This window comes from Phalangium opilio, unplaced genomic scaffold (genome assembly GCF_054372755.1).
Source record: "Phalangium opilio isolate 3A_F unplaced genomic scaffold, DU_Popi_V2 ptg000041l_1, whole genome shotgun sequence".
Taxonomy (NCBI): domain Eukaryota; kingdom Metazoa; phylum Arthropoda; class Arachnida; order Opiliones; family Phalangiidae; genus Phalangium; species Phalangium opilio.
Window position 1 is genome coordinate 7995917 of NW_028324165.1, and position 14802 is coordinate 8010718.

The 14802-nt window shown below is 36.5% G+C and overlaps 2 protein-coding genes across 3 annotated transcripts; both read right to left on the bottom strand.

Annotated features, from left to right (window-relative positions):
* Window positions 1-105: 105 nt before the first annotated feature.
* LOC149679731 (uncharacterized) lies at window positions 106-3231 on the bottom strand. The gene is made up of 2 exons (XM_089835554.1): window positions 3104-3231; window positions 106-3031 (listed from the first exon to the last, which is right to left on the bottom strand). Exon 2 carries the CDS (start codon window positions 2984-2986, stop codon window positions 776-778), a length of 2211 nt encoding a protein of 736 aa, XP_089691680.1. The 5' UTR covers window positions 2987-3031; window positions 3104-3231; the 3' UTR covers window positions 106-775.
* A 1190-nt stretch (window positions 3232-4421) lies between these two features.
* Window positions 4422-14361, bottom strand: LOC149679732 (uncharacterized). 2 transcript variants are annotated; one of them, XR_016365883.1, is made up of 4 exons: window positions 13274-14361; window positions 9604-10224; window positions 6673-8531; window positions 4422-6578 (listed from the first exon to the last, which is right to left on the bottom strand). XR_016365883.1 is itself a non-coding variant. In XM_089835555.1 (3 exons), the coding sequence occupies exons 1-3, from the start codon at window positions 13305-13307 to the stop codon at window positions 7216-7218; spliced, it is 1971 nt and encodes a 656-aa protein (XP_089691681.1). In that variant the 5' UTR covers window positions 13308-14361; the 3' UTR covers window positions 4422-7215. The 2 variants fall into 2 exon arrangements, 1 of the variants encoding a protein (XP_089691681.1); XM_089835555.1 differs by having other exon boundaries at window positions 4422-8531.
* Between the last annotated feature and the right edge of the window lie 441 nt (window positions 14362-14802).

The window sequence follows — 14802 nt, forward strand, 5'->3', positions numbered from 1 at the left end:
AGAAGAACAAGGTGGGCAACACACCAGACTCTATTTTACCCCCAACTTTTGAAAAGGGGTCTATTAGTTCGCATCTTAAACTATTTATAATTAAAAAGATATAGAAAACAGAAAATGCATTCGATTTAATTAATCCATAATTATAATTCATTCATACGCAATTACATAAATTTTTAAAATTAATTAAACCCAAAAAATTCTTAACCGGGATTCGATAAAAGGAGCCCAAATTTAAACATTCACCTAATTTCGAAAAAAAAACCTTAGATCATTTTTCAAAATTAATATTAAGTATAAAATACTTATAAATTGTTAATACTTAACTATCGGCATTAGTAAAGTAATAAAAATAAGTATGACACTTCCCATTATTGCACAAAAATGCAATAGTTCATATTAAACCTTGGTATCAGGAATGCATACAGCTAATAGGAATCATTGTGTACTACCCATTTTCACTCAACGTATCTAGGCAGCTTTTTTGTGGGAAGAGCTAGCTAGACTAATAACGATGTATGACGAATTTTACCCAAGCGAATTTATAATCTATCTCGCTGCCCGTTGCACCTTGCGCTTGCCAAAACCACGCATTGCTACCAACCAATGAAACAAGAGTTAGAAAGACGTTAGAATTATGAGGCGTGACGGAGATAATAAGTTCTCAAGCCCGGTGTACCCACAAAACCCGTATAGAAATTAACATGGGATAGATAAATGGGGCCACAATGATTCCTAGTAGCTTTATGTATTCCTAATGCTACAAATCAAATTCAACCTAATTAATTTCTTTACGATAGAGTAAGAAATGATAGGTAGAAGGTTTAAAACTATTCGCTTTGAAGGCTCGCAAATAATCGGCGCATAAAGACAACAATTCATCGTCATACGACTTCAAAACATTCCTCAAACTCTCCAAATGATGGGGCATATCCTTACGATCCAAAACATCCACCAAATAATCCAAGATGAACTTCACCATCTTGGTATCCTTTCTCCATCCATAATGATACCTATTATTAAGCACCGCCCCCAATATTACGTCACCACGTAGCTTAGACAATGGCGTCGGTGATAGGGCAGTCAGCAAAACATCTAACACATCTTTCCTGCAACCATCATCGTGTTTATCCATATTTTGAACCAAATCCAAGGTTTGCAAATCGTAATTACGCATCCAATAAGATTTCAAGGCGACTTTTGGATTAACCAATAAGAAATTAGGAGGTATCTGTTCGTTATTAAAGAAGGAAATCGAAGGTATGACGTCGTAGGTCAGGTTTTGACCCGTGGTTTCGAATTTGACCCTAACTTCAACGTGATCTAAGTGTATTGTCGAATTCAACTTGATGTTCTCGTTATGCAAGTAGTAATTATGTAAGGCTGATTGAATTTCACCATTAATTGTGGATGTAAATTTAATACTGTCCATTTGAAACAGGTTTTCATCTTTACCGTATTTTAATGCTTGATTATTTTGATTAAAATCATCTGTGTACTTAGCCCACGTGCAATGATAAGGAACGAAATCATCTTCAAGTACTTGAGGGTCGTACTCCGCCTTGGGTAACCATAGATTACCATCCAATTCAAATATTATTAACAGACGAGAGTTGGTTGGGTAATTACCTAAATTACTGGTAATTATACTGTTGTAACTAACGCTTATTCTGTTAACGATATCATCACGTTTAAAGTGATCTTCCAAAATGTTTTTGAATTCAATATCGATATTGGTAAATAAATTTTTCTCCGATGTTTTTTCTAATGAACCGAAGTAATTTTTAGCTTGTTCAAGTAGTAACAGTTCACCGTCGATTTGGTGAGGAACTTTGGTTTTATTTTCAATTAAAAATTCTAAGTAATCTTCGCTATCTATGACGCTTTTCAAATACCCGGATAAAAACACTAGAGTTGAAGGTTCGACTTGGTTTAAAACGTTATAACCTTCGTTGAAATGTTCTAAATTTTTTGAACGAAATATTTCTTCTAATTGGACAAGAACCATTTTAAACGCCTCTTTTAAACTAATTTTATGATAACAATATGTAAATTTCGTAACTATTTTCATTACAAAATGTTTATAAATATAACTATCCAGTTTGGAAAGCGGCGTTGATTTATTTGAAGTAATTGTTTTGATTATTTTATAAATTTCGTTCAAAATACGGTATTTTTTATTTCGGAATTCTGTTAAAAAAGCTTCATCTTCAGTTAAATAACATCGTCTCCAATGATTTAATTTCGGTATCATTAATTTAAATTTCTCCTTGGCGATATTATAGGACCATATCCAACCTACGCTAACCTCTGTTTTGAATTGGACCACCTCCACGGTTGGTATTAGGTTCATTATCAATTCTTCCTCGGCAAATTTGACCTTTAACCTCAACGCTGGGGAATTAGGCTTAGCGTCCATAATTTCAAATTCAAAATCAGGCATATCTTTCATAGGTGGTACTTCAAAATCTCTCAAATGGGCTAAGACAAAATCTTTGGCCTTGCGATGAAACTTGACCGGGTCAAATTGGTCGTAATGGACCTCGTTTAGGTATAATTTGTTACCGAACGCCGCCATTTTTGATTTATATTCCGGTGTGACGTCGTCGAGATCCGGGCTACGTCTGCGGATAATGTGCGGATGTGATGTGTAGACAACATCTTCGGTTGTTATCTTGGTACAACTCCATTGTTCTTCCTTACAACCTAACCTAAACACCACCAAAATATCGTATTGATTAACCCTACAGGTCAATTTGGGTTCCCAGGCCCAACCAATAGGAATAACCCTTGATAAAGCTAAGCCTTGGACTTCATTATCAGATGTTAAGACTTGGTTTAATTGCGATGTAAATTTCTTCAGAAAAACGTGAATTGTCTGTAGTTCTTTAGATCCGTAATCAACCTCGTCTTTCATGAAATCTTTTAAAGTCTGTTCTAATGGTTCCAGCTGTCCATAGCCAAATATTGAACCGCACGAAATTGGCATGTTGCTAAGCCTAATTTGAAACTAACCAAAGACGAGTGGAAAAGCCTGTAACAAAGATTTTACTTTTAAATTAGGCCTAATTAATTGTAATCGTGTTAATTTAAAACTAAGGCTTACCTGTTAATAAATTTCCGAGGGTTTTTAGTGTAAAATTAAATTGTACGTGGACATATTTGACTTTTTCTAATGATTGGATGCACGACTACAATATGGAATTTGACTTTTGAGATAAACACAGTTATTAATGATTAGATATGCACATTTTAAGGGTTTTTCATTAAGTTACAAAGTACGTTAGGGGCGTTAGTCTATAAGACTAGCGTACGTAAGGAAAATTTATAAATTCTCCCTCGTAATCTACAAATAAAATTTTTAATAGCTACAGTAAAATAATTAAATGTCAAATTCGTTAATAAAACTTACCAAAGGTCTTCTTATAATTTTCAAAAATAACAATTAATTCTAATTTCATCTCTATTCGGAAATTAACGAGTTATTAATTTACATAAAGATTAAACATGCAAACAAAAATAAATAAATAAATAAGCAACTTTGTGAAATATTATAACATACAGGGTGTTTCTGATAAGTCTGGTGGCATAAATTAAGGGGGTGGTTTATTCTTTGGGAAATCTATTACGAGTCGAAAATGTTCTGTACTTCTATCTCCATTTTGTTTACCACAAGGGACACTATTTTCGAGTTAATATTGTTGTTGGAGTATTTTACGGATGACCCGTTAAATTTAATTAAGAAACTGATTTAGACAGTGATTTCTAATTTGATTAAGGGGTCATCCCTAAAACACCGAGTCAAATCATAACTCGAAAACAGCATTATCCCTTGTGGAAAACAAAATGGAGGCGATAGAAGTATAGAACATTTTCGACTCAAAATCGTGTTCCCAAAGAACATCCCCCTTAATTTATGCCACCAGACTTATCAGAAACACCCTGCATATAAGAATATGTACTTTATTGAGGTTAAAATGCTTGAATAGTTTCGGTACACATGCACCTGTAATTTCGTCATGGTTAAATAGACAATACCATTAAGTACTTGTAGAGAAACCATGGCACAGGGTCTTTGGTTATTTCCCCTGGTGCCCGAGTTCACTACACGCGGTGCGGTAGGCTAGTCGACTGGCAATGCCCTCTAGCAGTAGCAGTGCTTCTTGGCGCTAGAGAAATAACCCAAGAAGGCGACCTCCCCGTCCCTGTAATACTTGCTGCTCTTCTGAAATTTATTTAATGGTCTATATCGACTTGCCATTTACATTCTCTTTATTATAATTCTGAAAAAATAAAATAAAATATAGTTTAATTAGAAAATGTTTACATGTACAATATTTGCACTTTAATACGATAAATATCTTATCAGTTTGAAGCAAACATCCGTTTGTTTCACCGGAATGAAAAACCAATTTTTTTTAACAAATTTATTTTAGTTTTAGTTACAGAATGGTTACATGTAATTTTAATTAACAGGATTTACTAATTTGAAAAGGTTTATTTTTTAGCATAATTAAAAATATATATTTTCCATTAATTAATTAAGTAATTAATGAATTTCCAATTTTTTTATTGAATATAAAGATGTAAACAAATAGTATTTAGTTTATAATTAATTTTGGGGGCTTTATTTTAATTATTTATTTATTTATTTTTATAAAGGTACTACTTATAAATATAGGAACTCTTTTTATTAGGAATTTTTAGCGAATTCCAAGTCAGTTTCTAGTCAAGTTGAATTCGCTCGAAGTCAGACGCGACAGGCGGTGGTCGGTTTCAGGCCGGATTTCGAAGTTGGGGAATTGGGGAGCTGGTTCGAGAACAATCAGTTTTGTTTGATTTTCCCGGTAGCTTGTTTTCGTGGGTCTGGATCGTTATTCAAAACAGACCCCTGCATGAATCGACCAGGCCCAGCCCGGCCGGAGTCGGGCTGGGCCCGGTCAATTCATGCAATGAGTCGGGTCGGGCCCGGCCAGGGTGGACTGGGCCTGGTGAATTGCATGAATTGACCATTTTCGGTCAGTTCTTTTATAAACTCCAGAAAATATGGGATATGATCAGACCTAATTCAATCGGGGCTCGTAAATGTCATGAGTTCATATGATATGTTCCATAAGTTTGTCATTGGTTATTGAGAGCTTGTCATGAAGTGAAGTTGGCCTGGTGAGGCGTTGTCAAAGGCTTACTACAGACTAAATAGGAAGATGGACTACAAAACTGAGTGTAGTCAATTCTCGCTTGTCGTTCTCGAACTAGCTCGAGCTGTAAGTCTCTAGCATTACGAAGTATAGGTAATGTCATACTTATGGAACATATCTCATAAACTTATGAAATGTTTATGTGGGTGTTTCAATTTGTTAGGTGGGTCAAGGTTTGAGAAGGGATTACGTGGGTCAAGGTTCGAGAAGGGATTGGGTGGGTCAAGGTTCGAGAAGGGATTGGGTGGGTCAAGGTTCGAGAAGGGATTACGTGGGTCAAGGTTCGAGAAGGGATTGAGTTGGTCAAGGTTCGAGAAGGGATTGAGTTGGTCAAGGTTCGAGAAGGGATTGAGTTGGTCAAGGTTCGAGAAGGGATTGGGTGGGTCAAGGTTCGAGAAGGGATTGGGTGGGTCAAGGTACGAGAAGGGATTGGGTGGGTCAAGGTACGAGAAGGGATTGGGTGGGTCAAGGTACGAGAAGGGATTGGGTGGGTCAAGGTACGAGAAGGGATTGGGTGGGTCAAGGTACGAGAAGGGATTGGGTGGGTCAAGGTTCGAGAAGGGATTGGGTGGGTCAAGGTTCGAGAAGGGATTGGGTGGGTCAAGGTACGAGAAGGGATTGGGTGGGTTAAAGTTCGAGAAGAGATTGGGTGGGTTAAAGTTTGAGAAGGGATTGAGTGGGTTAAAGTTAGAGAACGATTTATGTGGGTAAAGATTTGAGAAGAAATAATGTGGTTCAATATTTGAGAAGCAATTAATGGTGTGAACTTCAAACCGGACCCACGAAAACAAGCTATCGGGAAAAGCAAACAAAACTGATTCTTCTCGAACCAGCTCCCCAATTCCCCAACTTCGAAATCCGGCCTGAAACCGACCACCGCCTGTCGCGTCTGACTTCGTGCGAATTCAACTTAACTAGAAACTCTCTCAAAACACTCTATTCCCTTCGTCATTCACTAACGACGAAGAGACTTCAAACAAATCCCTTATGAACGTTTCCCTACGCAATCAGGTGATGTAGAGAAGCTCGAAATCAAGGCCCAGTTAGAGATTGATCTATCGCTGATAGACCACTGACCATCTGGCCCTTAATTTCGAGTTTTTTCACATCGCCTGATTGCGTAGGGTAACGATACGTGCGAGACCAATACTTTTTTCGTAGATACCAATCACGCGGGACGTATGGGCCCCGCCCTTGCCTCAAACTCACTCAAATTTATTGTTAAGCGAGTAATACGATAGCTGCTTAGACCAAGAAGGTCAAAATCGGACGACAAAATAGAAAGTTTATGATTTTCACCAACTGTAAATTAATTTTCAAATACTTCAAAGATTAAGGTTTATGTATTTCTCAATATACTCCATTTCGAACAATGTATTTCCCCTAAATACCAAATTTTAAACAATGTGCTTCCCAATATACCCAATTTTAAACAATGTACTTCCCAATATACCCAATTTTAAACAATGTACTTCACAATATACCCAATTTTAAACAATGTACTTCCCAATATACCCAATTTTAAACAATGTACTTCCCAATATACCCAATTTTAAACAATGTACTTCACAATATACCCAATTTTAAACAATGTACTTCCCAATATACCCAATTTTAAACAATGTACTTCCCAAAATACCCAATTTTAAACAATGTACTTCCAAAAATACCCAATTGAACAATGTACTTCCCAATATATCCAATTCAGAAATATTTAATTCTCTAACATAATTAAATTTTTTAAAAATTTATATCAAATATTCATTTCTTAAAACGACCCATAATTATTTCTTTATTGCGATTTATCAAATAACAAACAATTAAATAAATAAAAAAATAAATTATGAAAATGCGTCTCTTTCTTATTTGTCGTCCGACTTCTATCAGAGGGGGGACCCATGAGTGATGATTAAAATAAATATATATACACATTTTAGTGATTAATGTCGTTCTGTCATTATCCTGTTTCAGTTAGGCATATGACGGATCGACCGTATCGAACTCCTTACACCTAAAACTCCTACACCTCAAACCTCAATGAGTTAAACTTAACCGCATCGAGGGTAAAAATTGTCTTTAGTTTTTCAATACTATCTTTGTAATCAGCAAGTACATTTGTGGCGTTGTCAACGGGGCTGTACATGGCCCCTTCGTCCAAACACCGCGCTACGTAAGACACCACATTATCCAACATAATATTTTCGCAGCCTGAATGGCTGAAGCGAAAATCATCGGCATTGTTCATTAGCGCCGTAATTAGTAATTTATCCAAATTGAATCCCGTTTTGGAACCGACTCGAATTAGTTCGCGTAAAACTTTCAATCTAATCCCGTCGTCAACACTATCCAACGAGTTTACCATCCGGGTCAACTCGAGGTCAATCTCGATTTTAAAAATGTCACCAGAGACTAACCGAAAAATTAGATTGGGGTCAATTTCTTTATGACCCCGAAAAGAGAATGCGGGAATGATTTCAAACCCAACTGGAATATTTTCCGCAATTTTAACTTCCTTCTCGACAATTTCAAGTAAATTTTTACCAGAAATCATTTCGTTTGAATTCTTATCCGTAATTTTAAATTGAGTAAAATTACATAAATCTTTACAATTTACCGGTATTGGTAAGAAAAACTCGGTATCCAATTGAAAAACAATTAAAATTTCCATTCCATTAATGTAAACATCAACGAACTTATAACCTACACGGCTAGAAACATTTCTTAAATAATTTTTAATATTATTTTGTAAATTAATTTGCATTAATTCATGGTTTGAATCATTATTATTATTATTATTAATTTCCTGATGAAATTTGTTTAAAGTAAGTTTAAGGGAACTTGAATCTAGAAGTTGGTCTAATTTTACGAAGGAAAAGTAGCCATCTTGGGTTCTAATATTGGACAAGTATTGAGCGAGAAATATTAACTTTTCGCGTTTAAAACGATCAGTTAAATTGCAACTTGGTTCGAAATACCGTGGTAGGTTACCCTCAAGAAAGGCGTTTTCAAGTAGGTACAAATACGCTTTAAATATGGTTGATAGACCAGATAAATTGGGATTTTCGTGGTATAGTTTCAGTATGGCGTTCTTAAAAGTATACGAGTCCAGCATGCATAACGGACTAGTTTTGTAATCTTTACTGGACTTAGCTTTAACGACACGAAAGACATCTACCATTTCTGGGTTATATCTTTCAATTTCTTCCATTAATTTCTTTTCTTCTAAGGCGTAAGATTGTCGCCAATGCTTCTCTTTAGGAACCAATAACTTATCAGTGTTGGGTAACGCCAATGTCGCAACGAGATCCAAAGACATCGTTCTACCAGTTTGGGCGTCTGTGAAATTTAAATCGAGACTTAAACTCAAATTGAATTCAAGTTTTGAGTCTCTGAGATATTTCTACAGGGTGCGGCCTTGAAATAGCGCGAACAGTTTTTCTACGGGGATTACTAAGTAACGTTTATGTAAATAAGCGTACATTTTTAAGTAAAGTCCCTGTAAACGAGCGTACATTTCTAAGTGAAGTCCCTGTAAACGAGCGTACATTTCTAAGTGAAGTCCCTAAAAACGAGCGTACATTTCTAAGTAAAGTCCCTGTAAACGAGCGTACATTTCTAAGTAAAGTCCCTGAAAACGAGCGTACATTTCTAAGTGAAGTCCCTGAATTAAAACGAGCGTACATTTCTAAGTAAAGTCCCTGAAAACGAGCGTACATTTCTAAGTAAAGTCCCTGAAAACGAGCGGACATTTCTAAGTAAAGTCCCTGAAAACGAGCGTACATTTCTAATAAAGTCCCTGAAAACGAGCATACATTTCTAAGTAAAGTCCCTGAATACGAGCGTACATTTCTAAGTAAAGTCCCTGAATACGAGCGTACATTTCTAAGTAAAGTCCCTGAAAACGAGCGTACATTTCTAAGTGAAGTCCCTGAATTAAAACGAGCGTACATTTCTAAGTAAAGTCCCTGAAAACGAGCGTACATTTCAAAGTAAAGTCCCTGAAAACGAGCGTACATTTCAAAGTAAAGTCCCTGAAAACGAGCGTACATTTCTAAATAAAGTCCCTGAAAACGATAGTACAGCTAAAGCCTAAACAACATCCTTGAAAACGAGAGTACAGCTAAACAACGCCCCTAAAAACGAACGTACAACTAAACAACGCCCCTGAAAATGAGCGTGCAGCTAAGAAAAGTGCAGGAGGGATGGAATATCACGACTTCCATAATATTCATAGCGGTTAAGCTAGGTTGGCATTTAGGTTCGGTTCGGTTCAATAGGGAGGATTCAGGTTGAAGTCTTACCAGGCAAGAAACTAAGGCCTTAGTAAAACAACGTGCTGACAAACCGTTCCAGATTGTTCCCCTCAACTTAGATAAACCCTGACTTGTACAGAAACAATTCAACATACCTTTAACTGTGATGGTAACAGCCGGTCCTGATCGAGAACTTTTTGCCAATTCGAGTTCGTGTAAATCCAATTCCAAAGGATCAGAATGATATCCGAAAGTGCTTTTAGTATCGTTTAAAACTTCAGTGATCAATCGTTCAACGGTTTCGTAAACTTTCTGTGGGTTGATCGTATCCAATAAGGCCTTGTTATGTAACTCAGGTTTCAAGAAAGGTTTCATATTATGGCATTCCAATTCTGTTTTGCGTCGAACGACGTCAAAATTGACATAACCGGTGTTCAGGCATTCCTCATTCAAGATTTTCATTTGCCAAGGGTTGCTCACGTCGTTATCAGGTTCGAAGACAATCATGATGTCAAATTCATCAGCGTCCCTGACTTTCAAGTTCTCAAAAGAACTTCCGGATTTCAGTAAAAATTTAAATTTGATTCCTCCCAGCAATTGTTTGGCTTTGGGGCTTTGTAATGCATTTTCAAGTAGACTAATCACTCTGTGGATTAGTTTCTTATGTTTCTCCATTAAATCGGGATCGACTTTAACGACAGTTTCGATGTATTCGGACACTAGTGAGTCCAATTCGTCGTCATCACCGATGGGAAACCCACAGCTGAATAGTTTTGCTGTTAACAAATGATGTGTTTCGTTATATTCTTCGTTTATGATTCTTGTTATGAGTAACTACAGTTGAAAAGCTATTTTTCGGGCTAGGAGATGAGAACTTGACTCCCTATTTCACCTAACCTAAGCCTAATTTTACGCGAAGCCTTTAATTACCCTGACCTAACCCAGGCTAACTCTGAACGAAGCCTTACCCCAAGCTAGCCCCAACTTTAACCGAATTCTTACCCTAAGCTGACCGAAGCCTTACCCAAAGCTGACCGAAGCCTTACCCAAAGCTGACCGAAGCCTTACCCAAAGCTGACCGTAGCCTTACCCAAAGCTGACCGAAGCCTTACCCAAAGCTGACCGAAGCCTTACCCAAAGCTGACCGTAGCCTTACCCAAAGCTGACCGTAGCCTTACCCAAAGCTGACCGAAGCCTTACCCAAAGCTAACCGAAGCCTTACCCAAAGCTAACCGAAGCCTTACCCAAAGCTGACCGAAGCCTTACCCAAAGCTGACCGAAGCCTTACCCAAAGCTGACCGTAGCCTTACCCAAAGCTGACCGAAGCCTTACCCAAAGCTGACCGAAGCCTTACCCAAAGCTGACCGTAGCCTTACCCAAAGCTGACCGTAGCCTTACCCAAAGCTGACCGAAGCCTTACCCAAAGCTAACCGAAGCCTTACCCAAAGCTAACCGAAGCCTTACCCAAAGCTAACCGAAGCCTTACCCAAAGCTAACCGAAGCCTTACCCAACTTTAACCGAATTCTTACCCTAAGCTGACCGAAGCCTTACCCAAAGCTGACCGAAGCCTTACCCAAAGCTGACCGAAGCCTTACCCAAAGCTGACCGTAGCCTTACCCAAAGCTGACCGAAGCCTTACCCAAAGCTGACCGAAGCCTTACCCAAAGCTGACCGTAGCCTTACCCAAAGCTGACCGTAGCCTTACCCAAAGCTGACCGAAGCCTTACCCAAAGCTGACCGAAGCCTTACCCAAAGCTAACCGAAGCCTTACCCAAAGCTAACCGAAGCCTTACCCAAAGCTAACCGAAGCCTTACCCAACTTTAACCGAATTCTTACCCTAAGCTGACCGAAGCCTTACCCAAAGCTGACCGAAGCCTTACCCAAAGCTGACCGAAGCCTTACCCAAAGCTGACCGAAGCCTTACCCAAAGCTGACCGAAGCCTTACCCAAAGCTAACCGAAGCCTTACCCAAAGCTAACCGAAGCCTTACCCAAAGCTAACCGAAGCCTTACCCAAAGCTAACCGAAGCCTTACCCAAAGCTAACCGAAGCCTTACCCATAGCTAACCGAAGCCTTACCCATAGCTAACCGAAGCCTTACCCAAAGCTAACCGAAGCCTTACCCAAAGCTAACCGAAGCCTTACCCTAAGCTAACCCTAAATTAAACAAAAAAAATAAACCTAAACCTAACCGAAGCCTTACCCTAAGCTAACCCTAACTTAAACCAAAGATAAACGTAACGTTAAAATAAGCCTTACTCTAAGTTAACCCTAACTCAAACCAAAACTAAAACTTATCTGAGCCGAAGTCTTACCCCAAGCTAACAATAAATTTACCCTAAGCCTTGGCCTAAGCCAACCCTAACTTAATCCTAAAAAAACCTTAGAATAAATATAAAAAACATATTCAATTGAAATTTCACTAGTTTCTCTAAAATATTACGAACATTTGCCTTAAAATAACAAATATCCTTCAAAATTAAATAATCTCGAAAATTCTTAATGTCTGACCCCCCGGGAAAAATTTTTTGAACACAATAATTAAATATAGTTCTAATTGACAATAATTGACAGATATTAACCACTATCTAATCTTATTTTATCCATAGTGCCTTGCCGAGGGATGGAGTTTAGGTATCGTTTAAACAAATAAGTCAAGATTGTCGGATAAGGGACAATAGGCCCTCTTTATCTCATTGCGCCTTATTTTGCAATAACTTATGTTCCATATAAGTAAGACTTGAGTGTATGATATCGATACCGATATCCAAGTTCTATTAGAACCGATACCGATTTTAACCGATTCTTTAAATTTAGCGAGATAACCAATTATTTATGTATAACCCAATGAAACCGGTATCGACTTAACCAATTTTTACAAATTATCAACCGATTTTTACCGATTATTAGCGATTTTTACCGATTATTAACATATACATCTGTAATTTAACCTGTAATCGATTAATCGGTAAAAAAATCTATAACGATTTTTACCGATTTATGAGCGATATATCGGTAAATTAACTTTTAATCGATTATTCAGGAAAAAATCGTTATATTTAAGCTCGAACCGATGTATCGGTTAAATGCCATGTTGGCCAACGATACCGATATCATATTGTTCTATTCCCATCTCTTCTACTCGAGTGTCACACTTACAGAACATAAGTTTCGAAATTTATTCTAAACATCAATCTTATTATCTGCATAGTACGAGTAAAACTGGGTTGTAGCCAAGTCATATGACAGAAACAGGCATAACGTTACGTGGCATAGTCTAGACTTTGAGACGGTAAAATAAATACCCGTACTCTATATCAGGCGATAATAAAACTTATCATCTTTTTTCGCGCCAAAATTTTGTACGCCGCCATTAAGGCAAGTTAAACGGGGAGGGCGGGGTGAAATTATACTTTGCTAAGCCTTATAGTGTTCCTAAATTTACTACGCAACAAGTAATGGCGGCCTACAAGGCTTAAGTCCCAAAAACGAAAGTATTAAAATTTTAAATGGGAATTTTTGTACAAAGTTTATAAAGTAATTTTTTGCTGTTGTTTATTAACTATTACTAGTTACGGAACCTTGATTTTTTAATATATATAATTTTGCATTTAATTGGAAAAAAAACCTTGAACATCTAATTAGGTATATTCAAGTTCATTTTTGTAAATCACTAATAAAATTTAACGAAAATTCAAAACATATTTGTAAAACTCAAAATTAAATAAAAAAAAACTTTTTTCAAGGCCAAGATTCCGTGTACATAATTAAATTATAACAACAATAAAATATAAATTAAAAAATAATAATAATTAAGTATTTACCTGCGGTTTTAATTACGTCTTTAATCAACAACATCTTCACTCCAACGACAAACTCGTTCTGAGCATTAGCAATCTTCTCAATTTGGTTTATAGCTGTAGTTAATGTTTTCAATACCGCCCATGAGCTGTATTTATATCAACGAAAACTATTGGTATATGAGCGTGTGACGTAGTAAAGATAACCGCCTCTCTAGCCTTCCTCCGTATGAAGTTCGCGCCAAAACTTCCCGCCTTGGGTGATTTTTGTAAGCAACAACTGAACATATGCGACTACAACTAAACTTAAAATTTACCCGGCTCTCTCCGGCATTGTATATTCACAAATTTTCAATTTGCCGTTGTATGTGATGGTGCTACGGGACTTTACCTCGGTAGAGAGCTTTTAGGCTTAACCGTATGTGTCAGACTCGTTTTAAAATGGTTATTTTAGTCGCGTTTAAAATCCCTTATAATTTGTTATTTCTGGGATTTTTAAAAACATTTTTACGTTTGTGAAATTTTTCACAGTTTTGTGAACCATGCTTTTTAGAAAGCGGTTTATTTTTGTATTTTTATTTGAAATGCGTTGTATAATAATAAAAATAATAATAATAATAATAATATTAAGGTTTATCTACGGTTTTGGTGAAATCTGTATTTGTGAAGTTGTTTGTTTATGTTGTATACAGGGTGTTTTTGAAAAGTCTGGCCAAATTTAGGTAGCGTGTTCTTGGAGTCCGAGGGGTCCGTCATTCGGAAAAAAAAAAACGTACGGGATTTTTACGTATTTTTTTTATTTTAATGGATTTGTCGATTTTTTATAAAAATCCAAAATCAAGTAGGATTTTCAAAAAAACCGTTGTGTTTTTGAATTTTAGCATGGAATTTCGTATTTTTTTTCGGGATTTTGTATTTTATTGCGGCCTTTTGTATTTTTTTTCGGGATTTTGTATTTTTTCGGGGATTTTGTATTTTTTTCAGGGAGCTCACGGGTCCTATGATTCCTATAAATTCCTATATTTTTGAACCAGTCCTATATTATCCTATAATTTCATGAAAGGTCCTATAATATCCTATAATTTCATGAAAGGTCCTATAATATCCTATATTTTTGACTTAGTCGAAGTTTTCGTATATTTTAGCATCAAATTTATCAAAACTTGCTGTTTTTATCGAGATCACATTTGAATAGACACCGAAATTGCCGAGCTCGCTTAGGATTTTTTATATATTATGTTATATTTTAATTAAGTTCGTCTGAGTTTTCAAAGTAAACTCCAATTTGTTATTTTTTATTTTTTGAGATTTTTTTCTACATAGTTTAAGCCCCAAAATTGTATTATATTAGAGCATTTTTAGTCCTATATTTTCCTATAAAAACACATTTTTTCTCCTATAAAATCCTATAATTCCGGAAAAAAATTCCTATTTTTCCTATAAGGAATTTAAATTTAAGAGTGGGCTCCCTGTTTTTCGGGATTTCGTAATTTGTTTTAGGAATATCGTTATTTGTTTTCGGATTTCGTATTTTTTTAGGATTTTGTATGTTT

Coding starts and splice junctions, on each gene's coding strand:
- LOC149679731 (XM_089835554.1), bottom strand. CDS start 2,986: ATGCCAATTTCGTGCGGTTCAATATTTGGCTATGGACAGCTGGAACCA.
- LOC149679732 (XM_089835555.1), bottom strand. CDS start 13,307: ATGTTGTTGATTAAAGACGTAATTAAAACCGCAG. Junction 10,225..13,273: donor AGACGTAATTAAAACCGCAG/GTAAATACTTAA, acceptor ATTTGTTAACAG/CAAAACTATTCAGCTGTGGG. Junction 8,532..9,603: donor TGTTACCATCACAGTTAAAG/GTATGTTGAATT, acceptor TAAATTTCACAG/ACGCCCAAACTGGTAGAACG.